General features: G+C 37.8%; 1 protein-coding gene across 1 annotated transcript; it reads right to left on the bottom strand.

Annotated features, from left to right (window-relative positions):
- Positions 1-1346: 1346 nt before the first annotated feature.
- Positions 1347-18122, bottom strand: LOC150096876 (uncharacterized). The gene is made up of 7 exons (XM_090408089.1): positions 18000-18122; positions 17505-17570; positions 14292-14383; positions 10294-10367; positions 9982-10204; positions 8635-8716; positions 1347-1638 (listed from the first exon to the last, which is right to left on the bottom strand). The coding sequence occupies exons 4-7, from the start codon at positions 10363-10365 to the stop codon at positions 1347-1349; spliced, it is 669 nt and encodes a 222-aa protein (XP_090264215.1). The 5' UTR covers positions 10366-10367; positions 14292-14383; positions 17505-17570; positions 18000-18122.
- Positions 18123-18457: the final 335 nt, after the last annotated feature.

Below are 18457 nucleotides of genomic sequence, written 5' to 3' on the forward strand. Positions count from 1 at the left end.
TTCATACTTTAGTTTCGTTTTTCATTTTATTGAAAATCTTCGTTAGTACGCTAGCTACAGTTAGTAGCTAGTTCTTTTTTATATCGTTTCTTAAATTACCGCTTACTTTGGCAACGTTACGCAGCAAAGCGAGGGCTTTTTCAAACTCTAATTCGTCCCGTGCCGCCATCTTAATCTAGTTGTGTGTTATAGCCTTCCTATTGAACTGCTATGCTTTTGAAGATACAAAGTTTAAGATAGTATACTTACAGTTGTCCTGCTTGTTCCTAGAAGTGACGATTCCATTGAATAGGCTTCAGTGGCAGCAGTGTCGGAAGGGAGGGGGGTGGGGGTTAGGCGTTACTGTAGCAGCTAATCCTATTATGACCGGGACGTTGTCCTTGAGGTATTGAACAATAGATAGTCTGACCAGCAGTATCCAGTAAATAAAAATAGAATAAAATTTCACTCATACGCGCTTAGAACTATGAAACTATAAAGTAAATTACTCACTGTTAGATAGAACACTGTACGAGTTATCAGTCGATGCTAGATACATCCAGTTTTTCTGTTCGCTACCACACTAAATCAATTTAAAAGCGCTAGCGATTCCAGGCACGTCCGAGCTTGTGTGTGTGTGTGTGTGTGTGTGTGTGTGTGTGTGTGTGTGTGTGTGTGTGTGTGTGTGTGTGTGTGTGTGTGTGTGTGTGTGTGTGTGTGGGTGGAATGGATGGTGGTGGTGGTGGTGGAAGTATTTCTGGCCGGTCTGCGTATTTTGTGGAATGATAAACCCACCTTTTTGGAAGAAACCTCCTGTCCTTCGTATATGACCATAAATGAAACCATTGCATAAATCTACTACGAAATCCTAATAGTTATTTAAAAAAAAAAAAATGGGAAGATGATATATTGGGGAAATAAAAACAATAACAGCAACAATTTTCACCATGATTCTACCATTTGTTACTTCTGTTCTTCCCTGGGCTTGTTCGTAATTTAATGAAACTTAGCGGTTAGGGTAACTCTATCAAAATTTATCATTTCAAGTGAGCCATTTTAATTATGCAAAAAAAAAAAAAATCTATCGTATATTTTTAAACAACTCTTGGGTCATCTGTTATGGGAATGAATTATGTCACTATACGAGAACAAGATTACGAAACCCCCAAGCACACGTAAATATTGAGACGCCAGTAATTTTATAAATTTATATTTAATGCTTTTAAATCTTAGCGAACACTTCACAAACAAATTAAACATACTGACTTAATATTATCAATTTTTTTCTTTTTTTACATTTACTGGCACAGTTAAAAAAATAGATATAAGGAAACAGTTACATTTCATCTTCTGTAACAGGCGAAAATTTAAATAAATGTATTTGGTTCACAGATTCCATTTCCTGGATTCATCATTACATATTGTACCAGTTCTGTAGCACTTTGCATTCCGTCAATTAATTTCTGGAGTTTAATGAAGTAGGTGAGATTTTCGTATTGCACACTAGAATAACTATAGTCTTGAAACTTATCCATAATCGCGGGCAGCCAATCAAGTTCATAACGCCGTTTTCCATCCGACAGGAAATTGCGATATCTAATTAGCAGGTAGCGTCCCAATCGAATAAGACAAGATATACTTGGCGCTTTAGCAGAAGATCTGGGGAAAAAAAAAAAAAAAAAGCTATTTAATATAAAATTGTGACATCTATTTCCCTATTCCTTTAACTGTGTTAAAAGTGTCTAATAATATCCTCAGGAGGAATAATATTCATTCATGAGATGATAACTAAATCTAATGTTCTAATAATACGTGCGACCATTTGAATTGTTTCACTATTTCTTCTGTTGTCGCTGTTTCTTCTGATTTCACTAATCTGTTTCACATATTTCACCCAAAATTATAAAATAGCTATAGGAAAGTAAAATTCTTGTCGTTTTTGAAATACATATGAAACTTTTATAATTAATATTTATTTTAAAAAAATCCAAAATAATTTAGTTTCTTTTAATCAAACTGAAACTTACTTGAGACACTTAAAAGCTTGAATATTGAATGTTATTTTAAATTTAAATTCTACTAAATTGTTCTCAAAGCTTTAAATATCCACTTTATCAGAGTTCATCTTTTTTTGCTTGCAGCTATTAGTTATTACATACATATATACATACATACATCTTCAAGGCTCACCTTTCCTAATTGGGTTGTGGGGGCAACAGCTGCAAGAGGAACTTCCAGTGGTCATGATCCTCTGCCACCAAGCTCAGGTTTTCTGGTGGGATTCCCAAACGTGTCCACTCAAGATTTTGGATATAATCTATCCAGCGAGTCCTTGGCCTTCCACCCTCTGACTTGGCAAAGAGGCCCTGCTGAGGGAGCCTCACTTTTGGCATTCTGACCAGGTGTCTGTAACAACGTAACTGTGATCTCTCAACACGGAGAAGCAGCGGTTGAGAATTGAGGGTTTCCCGAATTGCAGAGCTTCTGATTCTGTCGAGTCTTGTCAGCCCCGCAACCCCTCGAAGGAACCTCATTTCAGCCTCTTGGATTCGTGTCCGCATTCTTTCGGTCATTACCCAACTCTCATGACCATAGGTGAGGATGGGGACATAGACTGTATTGAAGACAGCCAGCTTTGCCTTCTGGCTTAACTCCTGCTTCAATACTACCGAACGGCCAAGCTCCCGCAATATTCAGCTTGCTAAGCCAATTCGAGTAGCTAGCTCTATGTCCCATTTTCCATCATTCGTGAATATGGACCCAAGGTATTTAAACTTCTCCACCTGCCTCATTGGAACTCCACTTACATTTAGAGTGCACTGGAATGGTTGTCTTGAGACTACAAATGTTTCAGTTTTGGCCACACTGATCTTCATTCCGGCGTCTGCACAAACAGCTACAAACCTATCCAGGGTCCGCTGGAGGTCATCTGTGGAAGAGCTAAGCAGAACTAGGTCATCTGCAAAAAGCAGACGTCCAATGCTACATCTTCCAATTCTGACACACTCACTGCCTCGGTTGTGCCTATCAATCCAGTCCATAAATATTATGAAAAGGTGGGGTCCCAGAACACACCCTTGGCAGAGGACAACAGAGACTGTGAAAGGTTCAGACTTTGTGCTGTTTACCCTGACAAAACTCTGGGCATTCATACAGGGACTTGATGGCAGCTAATAGTTTGCCATCCACTCCATACTCCTGTACTACTTGCCAAAGCTTATCCCGAGGAACACGGTCATATGCCTTCTCCAAGTCCACAGAACATGTGTAGACATTCTTGGCATATTCCCCAGATTTCTCAAAGACTTGCCTTAAAATGAAGATTTGGTCAGTTGTGCTTCTACCAGGACGAAGGCCACATTGTTCTTCCTGGAACTTTGACTCAACTATGCTCCTGCACCGTCTTTCCAAGCACTTAGCATACACTTTCCCAGGCAGGCTGAGCAGAGAGATGCCATGATAGTTACTGCAATCCTTCTGGTCTCCCTTCTTAAAGACTGGTATTATTATGCCTGTCTGCCATTGCTTTGGTGCTCGCCCGGATATCCAAGCAGCCTGACACACTCGAGTCAGCCAGAGAACACTGTCTAGATTTAAGGCTTTGCATTTCCGAATTTCATCATTGCCAGCAGCCTTGCCCGATTTTAGCGATTTTATTGCTAAATGGACCTCTTCTGCTGCGAGACTAGTCATTGCCCCGCTCTGCGCCTCTTGGATGTCCACAACTACTGGGCCATCCGGGTTAAGAAGGCTCTCAAAGTATTTCCTCTATCTGTGGAGGATATCCTTCTTGGTTGCTAAAAGTGCACCATCAGAGGCCTTAATTGCCCTTGCTGTGCACGATTTCCTCACTCGAAGGCAGCGGATGGTCTGCCAGAATACTTTGTTTGTATTTGGATAGGATGCATCTAATCTTTCTCCAAAGAATTCCCAAGCCTTCTGCTTTGCTGTCTTTACTGCCTCAGCATACCGCAAATGCATCTCAGGTGACCTCACTCTAAGCCATGTTAGGTAGGACTCCTTTTTTGCCCGGACAGTTTTTTGGACTTCTTGGTTCCACCAAGGTGTCCTTTTCTCACTGCCCGTTGCCATGCCGAGCCGCTTTCTACCACAGCATGAGGGTGCAGAGGCGGTGACTACTGTTCTGAACAGCTTCCACTCCTCCTCAACATCTGCAGTATGCTTGGGAAACTCTTTGAACCTGGAGGAAATGTCATCTGTAAAATTCTTCCTCACAGCCTCATTTTTTAATGTCTCCCATTTCACGCGGTATAGCAGCTTAGGCCTACCAGCATTGATGGTAGCATCTGGTTTCTGAAGCTGTAGAGTGCCCACAACAAGGTGGTGGTCAGTTGACAATTCTGCCCCTCTTCTCACACGAACATCCAACACTGAGGAAAATAGCTCTGCTGAGACTATAAAGAAGTCAATCAGAGACCTTTGGTCTAGTGTATCCCTGTACCAGGTATGCTTATGGACTTCTCGGTTCTGGAAGAAGGTATTCATTATGGACAAGCTGTTAATACAGCAGAAGTCCAATGATTTCAACCCATTCGCGTTAAGGTCAGGAGCGCGTTCCTCCCAACCACTCCCCACTATGTCTGGTCATCTGTTCCAACATTTGCATTGAAGTCACCCATTATCAGGACTGATTCCATGTCTGCCACCCTGTCAAAAGCAGCATCCACTTCGTCTAGGAAGGCAGAGTATTCTGACTCCAGATTAAGCGCATAGGCTTGCACCACAGCCAAATCATGGTTTTTTCATCTGAAGCCTTAACACACATACCCGTGTATTACAACTGGTCTTGGAGTTGGAACTTAATGGCTGGGGGCTTGTGAGTATCCCCACACCCGCCCGAGCAGACATTGTCGGGCTCACACCAGAGTAGTAGAGCTTCCACCACTTATCCAGGTCGACAGTTCCAGAGCCTCTCCTCTTGGTTGAAGAAAGCCCTACTAAGTCTAGCCGGTAGCGCTAGACTTAGTCTGGCTTTTCCAACCTCGACCAGTTCCAACTCCTTCCCTGTCGGAGAGATGTTCCAGTTGCCTAAAGCAATAGTCTTGTGTCGTTGCCATTTCCGTCCTTTTGCAGAACCAATTCTTTGTGCTTCCCCTAAACACCTCCCCAAACGGGTAGCGGGCCCATTGATTTTGATGGCCTGATCATGTTACAGTGTTTGATAATGTCCTGTTAGCACAAGACGAAATGACAGAGTAAAATAGGAAAGATTCCCCTCGAATACTCTAATACCATTCGGAGGGAAGGAGCAAGAAGAGAAGAAAGAAAGAAGCAAGGGAGGAAAAGTAGGGACCAGTCTACAGATAATATAAAAGATGTATATTACATGAAGTAAGGCATGGTCCAGCATCAGGTACCTCGGGTTTGCCACGCCCGTACTCACTAAAGTGAGCCCCTGAGGAAGCTATTAGTTATTCTCGGTTCTGGAAGAAGGTATTCATTATGGACAAGCTGTTAATACAGCAGAAGTCCAATGATTTCAACCCATTCGCGTTAAGGTCAGGAGCGCGTTCCTCCCAACCACTCCCCACTATGTCTGGTCATCTGTTCCAACATTTGCATTGAAGTCACCCATTATCAGGACTGATTCCATGTCTGCCACCCTGTCAAAAGCAGCATCCACTTCGTCTAGGAAGGCAGAGTATTCTGACTCCAGATTAAGCGCATAGGCTTGCACCACAGCCAAATCATGGTTTTTTCATCTGAAGCCTTAACACACATACCCGTGTATTACAACTGGTCTTGGAGTTGGAACTTAATGGCTGGGGGCTTGTGAGTATCCCCACACCCGCCCGAGCAGACATTGTCGGGCTCACACCAGAGTAGTAGAGCTTCCACCACTTATCCAGGTCGACAGTTCCAGAGCCTCTCCTCTTGGTTGAAGAAAGCCCTACTAAGTCTAGCCGGTAGCGCTAGACTTAGTCTGGCTTTTCCAACCTCGACCAGTTCCAACTCCTTCCCTGTCGGAGAGATGTTCCAGTTGCCTAAAGCAATAGTCTTGTGTCGTTGCCATTTCCGTCCTTTTGCAGAACCAATTCTTTGTGCTTCCCCTAAACACCTCCCCAAACGGGTAGCGGGCCCATTGATTTTGATGGCCTGATCATGTTACAGTGTTTGATAATGTCCTGTTAGCACAAGACGAAATGACAGAGTAAAATAGGAAAGATTCCCCTCGAATACTCTAATACCATTCGGAGGGAAGGAGCAAGAAGAGAAGAAAGAAAGAAGCAAGGGAGGAAAAGTAGGGACCAGTCTACAGATAATATAAAAGATGTATATTACATGAAGTAAGGCATGGTCCAGCATCAGGTACCTCGGGTTTGCCACGCCCGTACTCACTAAAGTGAGCCCCTGAGGAAGCTATTAGTTAGCTTCCTCAGGGGAGGAAGCTAACTAATAGCTTCATAGAAGTTTTATAGAAGATTCATATAAGATTCATAGAAGTCGAAATTTTAAATATTTTATGTTTTCAACAGTTATTGTCATACGCAACTGAAGTTTTATGGTTATGTAAACCTGAAAATAATATACCTGACAAATCATTCCAGTTCCACTTAATAAATATACGCGCTCTCAGTTCCCACCTCACTAATGTCTGCTTCATCTCTTCTCTACTCTACCATATTTAATTCATAGAACGTAAATTTCAACTTTTTCAATTACTGTTCATCCAAGTATACACTTTTTTGATTTAGCCTTAAATTTCTATTTATATATCTGATAAATCATATTAAGGTGAAATTTTCCATTTCACAATCGCTTCTTGTGATACTCTTTGGCTAAAAATCTCATTATCTTTTTATAAAATTCCGTTCTTGTCCGTATTGTTCTCCTAATGCTACTAAGTTATCTAAACTTTTGAATTCTTTATATGTTGATTTTTTTCCTTCAACTTTCCTAAGAGTGAAATCATCTCCCTCAAGATTTTATTTTTTTACCATTCTACTTGGTGTGGATCACATAATAAATATGATCACAAGAATACTATACAGTCCTAATCATGTAATCGTGATTTGTATGTTTCATTTTCTTGGTAAAATTATACTTTCTACGTCTACTGATGCAAATATTCAGACTAAACGCATCACCAGCACAGTCCTTTTGGGTGTGAAAACATTCTTTATCTAGGCATTGGTTCTTTAAGGCTACTAGAAAAGAATCAAGCTTACAACAAGTGAATCTCATTGAAATCTCCGTCATGCTTTTCTGTTTAACCTAAAGTACATATAGTTGTAAGCAAATAATCAACTCTTTCAAAACCAAGTTTGAAAGCAGGCAACTGCTTTCAAACTTGGCAACGTATTTGAGGCCTAAGTGTCAGTCATAATTTCTAGTTCTCTCGCCATAACTATTGATCATAATTTTTATCCAAATCTAATTCTGCCTCTTTTGCACTCCTAATTCTATTGTAAAGAAAAAAATAATCTTACTCAAAATCTTTTATTGATTATCTTGATGCCGTTTAAAACTCGCAACATCCAATGCCCGTTTTGACTTTTTTTTTTTTTTTTTTTGCCACAAGGAGATGAGAAGAGTAAAAGTGTTATTAAAAAGAGTCTTCTAATCTTGTGGCATATCTCTGGTTGTTTTGCAGCATTGTGTCCAAGAGTAAGGTCCTGTTCTGAGTCGCCTTTCATGCTTCCTTATTCCATTGACATTTAATAGCTTGTAGCCTATTTAACCGATCTCTAAGAGCAACAAATCTATCCCATCAAATTACTGTCCAATTTCTCTCATTTGAACCCCTTCTAAAGTAATAGAGTAAAATAAAAAAAAAAACACGGTAGTGCATAACTTCTATGCTATCAATTAATAAACGATTGCTAATACTGATCTACCATTGCCGACAAAGTGAGAGTTTTAATTGCTTATATCACCCAGCTTTGAGAAATGCCATGCGATATTTTTTCTGTAATCTGAAATAGTTGCCCTTAATATCTCTATGGACTTTGACCATATTGGATATAAAGGCCTATGATGTTAGCCCAGATCCACTGATTTTGCTGGATTTCTTTTTAAATTCCTAGTATCTCAAACTTAGCAAACCACTCTGGGATTCCAGAGAGTTTGGTTCTTTCATCTGCTCTTCCTTCAATATATCAGTAATCTCCAATTCGGTCCTTAGAAGTAGCTATATAATGCTTTGATTTTAATAAGTAAATTAGTAATGGCTAAGTTAGATTAATTCTCTTCGCTCAGTGATTTTGCTTAAAAGGTTTCTTATACATGCATCATCATCAGCAGCAGCTGGCTAAGAATTACTTCAGTCGGTGAATCGATAGGTACAGGGCATTTGCTCGAAAATCAATCTGGAAAGCTTATAACTACGAAATTATGAAGATTTCTATTTAGTGAGAACATATCGTGGCTATTATAGACGAAGGAAGTAATGAAATAGCACTTCCTCGAATATTTCTTAGTTAAGAACATACAGAGAATACCGAGGTTTCCAAAAAAGTTTCAAAACTGTCACGAGCTAAGATCCACACTATTCACGTATTTTGACTCCACTAATGTTAGAAGCTCATGTCGTAAACTAACGTTTCGTATTTTTATCATGAAATAGATCGTGTGCAGAATTTGTACATTCCTCTAGTTAACCACAGAAAAGGAAAACTTATTCATAGCGCTTACCTCCAGTAATATTCGGCAAACTTACTCCATCTATTTATTCTCTCATTTATTGCTGACTCTTGGGAGAAGTTATCGGCTCTCTCTGCAAACAGAAGAAAAATCATGGTAAAACATTTGGTCATCAGCGCCGAATAATAAAGTAATTAAAATTGCACTAGCAGCCAAACAATGCGAATCTACGCTATGAAGAACCAAATTAGAAGCAATGTGCTTCTGTTTGTTATGCTAGCAAGCGTGCTTTGAATTCAAGATAAGGTGTGTTGCACTCCAATAAGAAAATATGGGAGTTGAAACGAAAATTTTGCAAAATATATTGTCCTATTAGATTCAATATATCTGTACTTAACTTTGTAACCCTGGTTGTATGGATTTGTATTGAGTCCCTTCAATAAAAACAAATATTTATCGAGTCATTTCAATGTTTTGCTTCAACTGGAATATTTACAAAGCCGTAAAGATGTAGAAAGTATAAAAAAGATATTGTGATAACACCACTCTGGCTGAATGAAATTTTAAAAATACATGGAATTTACTATATGCGAAAAAGTGAATGTCCTTGTCATTTAAGATACATCCATCAATGTATCAGCGACATTTGGACAGCAAATATTCGAAATATAGTCATAATGGCTATAATAACTTACTGAAATTTGGTTAATTTAGGATCTATATTAACGCTTAGCTTTCGTTAAAACTTAATGATGACTATGCATTTTAAATTAAGCATAATATTCTTTAATATTAATTCGTGGAATGCTGCACAGGGCCGGTTTTACCATTAGGCGAACTAGGCAATCCCCTAGGAGCGCTACGACTTCGAGGATTATGTTTGCGTGAGTATGACAAAATATATATAAATAGAGACAATGTATAGGTGCGCCTAGATTTTCTTTGCCTAGGGGCATCAGATACTCTCGGACCGGTCCTGAGAATGCATGAATATTAAAGTTTATGGATTGGATGAAATTCGGCATTTAGGATTGCAATTAAAATATTCGCTTTCATTTGAATCAAATTAAGGAATAATCGTAAATTCTGCGCTTAGGAAAAACAAAGTTACATATAAATTATACAGTCCAGAACCGATTCTAGGTTTATTATGACAAGGAATCGGAATACTTATCAGAATGCATGAATACTTCAGAAAACTGGGCCCTTTTTTTATAAATATCTGGGATCATTTGTTTACTTGCTTACTTATTGATTACTCAATTCTAGCTTAAAGTTCCTATAACGGATTCATCGAACGTTTCGACTGCACACCTACAGCCTTCATCAAGTGCAATAATAACAAATGAGGTATTTTAAGAAGCTGATCAACTGTTGAATCCAAAGTATGAAACTTACCATTTGTGTGACTTAAGTCGGTTATAACGGCTTTTACACCTTGGACCAAAAGAAAAAAATGGTGGCCTTTAAGCCAGTATTCAAGATAATTAGGTTGGAATTTCCCAACGAGTATGTTGTTAGCGCATAGATCCATGTGTTCATAGTTATACACGGTTTCTATTACTGCCAATGCACATGCGATCTGGAGGAAAATGCTGACACAAAGCTGGGAATCTTCAATCTGGAAAAGGCAAAAATTGAGATATTAAATTCACTTCTTTCGGATCATCTGTGTAATATGAAATGTGCTTTGAAAAGCGGCAAACTTACCAGGGTGTCGTCTAACGTTTCTCCACAGTAATCTGTCTCAAAGACAATATACAGTTGGTTAGGAGGATGCATACCTATTAAATAATCAGACATTTAGTTTCTCACCTATTGAGAACATTGCAACAGAATATAATACATTATATCTCCTCGAGCTATGCAATAATTATGTATTTTTAAATTATCAGTTTTGTATAGAAATGGGGATTGGAGTGCATCCTTGTTTACTGAAACTCTGGACATTTGTCATAACTTTTTTATCCCATTTTTTAAACTTAGCTACGTTTTTATCCAAGTGGAAAATTGTACAAGTAGTTTATCACTAACTCTTGATCACTATTTAAAGTGTCATATTCATATATAAGTAATTAAGATAACTATATATAATTCATGATAGTTCGACTCTTGGTCAACAAAGTGGTCTTGTTGTTCCTTTGCTGCATCCCATAAGGGCAAGTGTCCACAGAATTAGAAACCTTTATGGAGATGTACGTAAACGTCACTTATGCCGCGTATATGCAAAATACTTGGCCACGTGTTCTAGGCAATTATTTAAGAACTGCGGGTCAGTAATCGTCAACAGTGATGATCACAATGTGAAAAACAAACAATCTTGAATTTCGATAAAGGGCTTATTGTGGGTTTCCATCTGGCTGGAACCACGATTTTGAATCCAGCATAGAAAACTGGTTTCTCAAGAGGTGAGATATCCATGGTGTTTAATCAGTGGAAAAATAACCCACGTTGCTTGTCTAAGAGGCGTAACTGTGGTCCTAAGACACGATCTGTCAGGAACGAGATCGCCGTCGTCTGAGAAGGTACGGACAAATTGTGCACGGCAATTGACCGAAGCATTTAATGAAAGCTGTTCCCAACTCATATCTCATCGATATGAGTTGGGAACAGCTTTAACTCACCAATTGACTGAAATACCTGGTTGCCCACGTCATAACTGTGATTGGAACCCAGATCTTTCCGACCAAACGGTTCGTCTATATTAAATGACTACGAAGGTCCGCTTGTATCGCAGTAGATATATTTTTTCTATATTTCTTCGTAATATTTGCAGTGCGAGTTAAATTGTTGGCAAGGAAGGCGTCTACTAAATTTTTAATTATTCGCTTCTAGCATAAGGCTATAATAACTATTAACACTGTATGAATACAAACAAATTAAAGACTTCTTTTACTAAAACAGTTTTAATTTTCTTTTCTTTTTTTTTTTAAATTAAACTTCTGTATATCAAGAGTGGGTACGATGATCAAGCGTTAGTAAAATCCATTCCATAAATATGTTTCAGCAAACAAATAGTATAAACATCAAATCTAGAAATGATCAAAGTTGTCTCGGATGGACTTGGAAGAAATGTGTAATAGCTATTAAAACTAAAATTCCTAATTTTTTAATGTTTTAAGCCTGATTTTTTTTTCTCTTATTGAAAAATTTATTTATTTTAATACAAAAACACCACGAAGGAAGTCTTGGTTTCGAGTCTAGTCGGCGACTAGAGGAAATTTTTCTAAGCCTTTTTTCGACCGGTTCCCGAGTTAGTCGATCTCTGGCACGGGCAAGCAGGTTTTTCCTCCCGGAAACTCGGGTTTTTCGTCCTGTAAACTCAAGAAAATCGACCGTAGAACCCACATTATTTCAGACATTAAATATATTGTGTTAGGGTTAGAGACCACGAGATGGCGGCACATTTGAGCCGTCTCTCTTCAGTGCGTACCGCTTAATTAGTGATAGCCTTGGGCCATCTGTCTCTGATTGGGTACCAGTGGAGATTGAACTGCCCACTCAGTCTCCAAAAGTTAGATAGGGCTAAATGGCCTCGCCTACTCCCGTATATACGGGAATAAAAAAAAAAAAAAAAAAAAAAAAAAGGCGTTAGCTGATTTTTTTTTTTTTTTTTATACAAAAACACATTATCTTTAACAAATTTAAGTTGTCTATTTACCACAATAATGTTATCACAGTTACGAGTAGAATAAAGCAAACCAAAGTTAACAGTAATGTTATTTAACAACTTTCTAACATTTCGAGTCTTTTATATTCGGCACAAATATTTAATTTGCTCGATAACAAAATACTATACTGTAAATAATACTTTGATACCACTCATATCAGTTTCTTCTTATTTTTTTTTTTAATCATCATTCCTGTGCAATCTCATCTTTCCTAAACATCTTAAGCTCAATAGGCCTGTGTAGCTCAGTGGAAGTGACGCCTGCGCCCTCTGTGCTTGGTCGCTCAAAGTCAGACTTAAGTTCAAGTCTAGTCGCCGACTAGAGGAACTTTTTCTAAGCCTTTCTTCGACCGATTCCCGAGTTAGTCGATCTTTGGCACAGGCAAGCGGGTTTTTCCTCCCGGAAACTCAGGTTTTTTATCCCGTAAACTCAAGAAAATCGACCATAGTACCCACATTATTTCAGACAGTAACATATCTTATTAGGGTTAGGTACCAAGAGATGGCAGCACCTGTTTGCCAGCCTCTTCATCGGTGGCTGCTGTAATTAGTGATAGACATGGGCCAGCTATCTCTGATTGGCTACCGGTGGAGATTGAACTGCCCACTCAGTCTCCAAAAGCTAGATAGGGTATAAAGGCCTCGCTTACTCCCTATAAGGGAATAAAAGGCGTTAGCTGGTTTTTTTTTGTTACGCTCAATGGCTTGATGAGAATAAGAACTTTGACATCAAGGAAACCTAATTATTATTACAACAAGTTGGTTAATCCTATCTTTTCAGGGAAAGGGAGAACATTTATTTAAGGACTAAACTATGGAGGCATCATGTGATTCATAGCGCTTATAAAAAAAAAAGATGAATGCAGGGTACAATCCTGTCTCTTCCTGTTATTATCGTATACCGATGTATTGTTCTGTATCATATAAACATGATCTTTGAAACCGTCCATTTATTATTATTATGTGACACTTCCAGAGAATCCAACGACTCATCGAGGGAACACACCTCTACAACTCCCTGTCTCCACCACTCAAATCTACCAACTGCAACGAACCGCAACTACACCAACGCAATCTAGCGCCCACCATCACCACCACTACTATTTTCACAGACAATCACAAACATCCATGCCCACAGCGGGATTCGAACTCGCAACCTTTTGGCTAGAGAGCGGATATGCTAACCACTCGGCCAACCAGGCTGGAAAAATAAAACTCCAGTGGCGTAGCTAGGGGATGGCGGAGGGGGAGGCACTTTGAACCTTACCCTATACGTCGTTTTGCCTTTTTATAGTATTTTTGGTGTGTACTGAAAGGGGCCGCAAACTCATGGACCGCCCCGAGCAGCAAAAGCTCTAGCAACGCCACTGTAAAACTCATCAATCTTTCTTCTAATTCAAAGCTCCGGTGCAGGCTTTACAAACATCCATGCTTACAAGACTCGAACTCGCAGCCTGCGTGTTGTAATGGGAAGTCAGAAGGCCATTGTTTCAGCCTCCACCAACCTCGCGGAATATTTCTCCTAACCATTACACCACACAGACTACACAGTCAATTTAGACTATAGATTTAGTGATTTTAACAAAGAGGTTTTCGAGATTAACATAACTTAAGCTGAGAATTCAAATATAAACATGATTTTCGTTTCAATACTCATTTTATTGTGGTCAATACTAAGTGGGCGACTACACTATCGGTAACAACCTACAAGACATCTTGTTGTTTTAGGTTGAGACCAAAGACCGAAAATAGCAGGGTCATTGACGTACAAGTGGACAGTTTCTCAACCATCATATCCGATAATCATCCTAATTTAAATATAGTTTGAAACAATATAGAATATAATTTTCTCATCTAATCCAAATTATTAGTCTATCCTTCATTCAAATATTCAAGTGAATATTTGAATGAAGGATAGACTAATAATTTGAACACTTTTAGAGAGAATTAAACTTTCAATAAATTTTCTTTTACTATTTCTAGGAAGGTGTAAAAATTCCGTGAAATATTAACGAGCTATATTAGAAATATTACTTACACGGAGAAGGTCTATAACTTCCATTCAAACCATGATAGATTTCCCATGCCAAATTTAATAGAAATGGGTAGTCATCCTGCACACAATACAAGCTGAAAGAAAATCAAATTCAATAATGAAAAATTAGACAAACAAAAAATAAATAAATAAATAAATAAAAATGCCTACGATGTTCATAACATCATTACACGGGGGGGGGGGGGATCTGCTGTTATGTCACTTGCTCTTATGTCAAAATTATCCGAAACTTTATAGGAGGAATTGTTGACTTTTTACCAGCTTCTCTTTCTTACTATAGAAATCCGATACTACATGTGGAAGGTCCGGAAAAAGAAATTGTATGAAACTGAAGATGTGAGATTCCATGAGAATAAGTTTTCAGAATATTTTTTTCCATAAGATGACCTTGCAGCATATTTTTTTCACGCCCAGATAAACGACAAACAAATTATTCTAGAAATAATGGAGCAAAGCAGATTAGATACGTATTACACTGGAATGCAACTGATTATAAACCTATGAAGAGGTGATACAGCCACTATTGTGCAGCTTTTAACACATAAAATTATATAGATTATATCAAAATAGCTAAAATTATGTAAAAATTAAATAAAATAAGCTTAATAGAAAAAAGTGTAAAAGAAAATAAATGTTGATATAAATTAAATGGATCATCTTGTAATTTTTTGTGATATTTGGATTGTAATCTCTGTCTCTCTCTCTCTCTCTCTCTCTCTAAAGAAAACACAACTGATACGCATTTCCACATCTGAATTAATTTACGATGTTCTTCCGAAGCTGTTTCATTGTTGGTTCGGATTGACGGTTTGCCAGGCTTTGACAACAGACAAATTTCCTTATTGTGAGTATTACACTATGCCTTCAGAAAGCGTTACTAAGAAATATGAAAAAAAAAAAAAAAAATCAGCTAACGCCTTTTTATTCTCGTATACGGGAGTAGGTGAGGCCATTTAGCCCTCTCTAACTTTTGGAGACTGAGTGGGCAGTTCAATTGGTACCAATCAGAGATAGATGGCCCAAGGCTATCACTAATTAAGCGGTACACAGTGAAGAGAGACGGCTCAAATGTGCCGCCATCTCGTGGTCCCTAACCCTAACACAATATATTTAATGTCTGAAATAATGTGGGTTCTACGGTCGATTTTCTTGAGTTTACTGGACGAAAAACCCGAGTTTCGGGGAGAAAAAACCCGCTTGCCCGTGCCAGAGATAGACTAACTCGGGAACCGTTCGAAAAAAAGGCTTAGAAAAATTTCCTCTATTTGCCGACTAGACTCGAAACCAAGTCTTCCTTCGTGCGGCCAAGCGCCGTGGTGTGCAAACGCCACATCCACTGAGCTACACAGAAATATGAGCATTATTTAATTCAAATGAGCCGTGACAGGGCAGGATTGATATGACCATTTGTAGTCCGAGCAAGAAAAGTGCAAGATAATAATAATAATAATAATAATAATAATAATAATAATAATAATAATAATAATAATAATAATAATAATAAATTAATTAATGAGAAAAACATAGGAATGAAACTTGAAACCACGAAATTCAGACGAATAGCAACTAAATAATGACTACAATACCAGCAATCCGGGGAAGCGCCACCTAGGATTTGCGTTTGACATGTTAGTGCAGTGCAAATTAAATACTACATTTATATTATTTCATTGTTGTTTTACGGATTTAAAATTCTATTAGATTAAGTTTAATAAGTTTATTTTTAAGATTACAATTAATTTCTAGTAGATTCTATCTGGTTTTGACGATTAAGTTGAATTCCTTTAAAAAAAAAAATGTGAATTCCTACCTAAAATATTTTAACCCTATAGCACATTTTAGTATCATAAGTGGATTAAGAATTTTTAATATTATTTTCTTTTATTTTTATATACTTTTTGTGTTACGTTACAATTTTACAAAGTTCTGTACAGACCAAACATGAAACTTTCTGAGGCCATTTCAAGTTTTCAATGTTAGATTAAGCTTAATATCGGTAAGAAAGTTAACTAAACTGCAATTTCTTGTTGCAGTTTCCACGTGTATTTAAGTTTCAGAAATACGCCGTAGACAGATATTTAAATAAAATAAAGATTGTATTTTATTTAAATTTTTATAAGAAATCAACACCACTTTGACGCCCAAATTAGCGAAAGTACTTTTATATAAGACAGTGTTCAAACCGATTTCAGTGTTGGGCTGGAAATGAAACAGCCGATGACTAGAGACAACACATCAGAGTTCCGAGAAGAGAAAAAAAAAATAGGGGATTGAGCACTAGACTGTTAGCATTTAAGAAACTATGATCATGGTTAATTTAATATTGTATGGCCAATTTAACAGAATGGAAGAGGAAACATAGCAAATCAGGTGTTGGATTCTAAAATGGCAGAAAGAGACCCAGAGGAAGACCAAGATCTAGATGGATTGGTTGAATTAGCAGTAGTGCTTTAGAAGAATGAAATGATTAATCCGACTGTGTTAATAAGCCTGTGAAATAACAGATTAATTTGAAAGAAAAGTTGTTGCGTTGAGATTAGAATGATGCTCACTCCAGTCTCTTTCTTATAAATGTGCTGCTTCTACGAGTACTTTATGCCTATTCTATAGATATTTCATGACCCAAAATGTTCCCTTCCTCTAAACAAGTCACAAGCAGCTGCATGTCAATGTATATTAACTGTTTTGCTTTAAACCTACGAAGAGGATGAGAAAAGTGCCCTCTTTTAACAATAACAGCATCCAGCACCGTTTAGATATTTTTGATGTACCATCCCAAGTGCGAAAACAGTAATCTAACGTTCAGCAGGTTTGAGATTTGTGTAGCGAGTTGTCCAAGTAAGAAATAGTGTCTTAACAGAAGAGAATATCAATGGGGTGACTACCTCCCTCCACATCTGTTCTTCAGGACAAGCTACTTCACACTGTTTCCTGCAAGGTCTATAACTTCCTGCCGTTCCATATAAACATAACATCAGTGGGTTGATTAAAAAAGTAGTCTAGTAGCATTCTTTTAAGGAAGAATAACTGAAAAATTCTTCGATATACATACACATCCTCAACATGAATTATCCACTCTACTATGCAGTAAAGTAAAAAAAAAAGACAAAAAAAAAAGAATAATGTTACAAAGATATTTTGAAAATTTTGGAAGAATAAAATCTATTTTACAAGAGGAAGATTGTGTGCCCCTACCTGTATATTCTTTGGAAGTTTGGGGCTCCACATTCTCCAATACAGTCTCTTAACGTGGACAAAGCTCTAAAAATATGAAAGAGAAAAAGTAAAAAAAAAAAAAAAATCAGTGAGCATTCCATGCAACTTTACGATAATTTCAATTCTTTTTTCTTATTATTATTTATAGGACTCGTTTTCGTAGTGCAACGCCTCTGAGATCCGCCAGAAAAAACTCGTTTCAGATGACCAAGCAATCCTTCTCTCAGCATGACAAAACATCGTATCTGGCCGGCACACATAGTTGTCACAGTGCGTGAAGAACCAACGACCAAGAAGACAGCTTCGCAACGTTCCAAAGGAAGTTTTCATGGCAATCCATTTTCGAGAATGCAACAGAATAAATGGTTACTTGAAACGTGTTTTCTCCGTTTGGTGTCTGTCAGCCCAATCAATATTTAGTTATAAGGTGATAAAAGTTACCCAATGCAGCAATATGAAGATGAAAATACTCACATAATCCATTTGATCGTATCCCGAATTTTGCGGAATTTGTACTCAGGCAACAGAGACTTGGCACACTTTGCGTCTACATCGTAGATTCTATAGACCCTCCGACTGCAATAAAGGAAGTGGGTGCAAAACACATCATCGTAGGCCCCTTCACCGATTTTCTGACACGTAAATTGTCTCCTGAGAAAGAAGAAATTCTCTCTTAGAAGTATAATATGAAAATACTAAAAATTAAAACGAAAATTATGTTAAATATAAAAATAATTTTGAATTGAAAAGATTCAAAAGTTCTATAAATAGATGAACTGCTACATTAAATCAATGGTTCCATACGAGAACAGAACTAATTGGTAGGCTATATATGAAGCAGGCTAAACTGCTTATTGTACCATGAAGCAAAATTTGGATCCCCCTTTGATTTAAACATCGAATCTCTTTACCTGGTAATCAAAACAGAAACA

Source organism: Typopeltis vanoorti, chromosome 18 (genome assembly GCF_054136105.1).
Source record: "Typopeltis vanoorti isolate ZY-2024b chromosome 18, IOZ_Tvanoo_1.0, whole genome shotgun sequence".
NCBI classification, from domain to species: domain Eukaryota; kingdom Metazoa; phylum Arthropoda; class Arachnida; order Uropygi; family Thelyphonidae; genus Typopeltis; species Typopeltis vanoorti.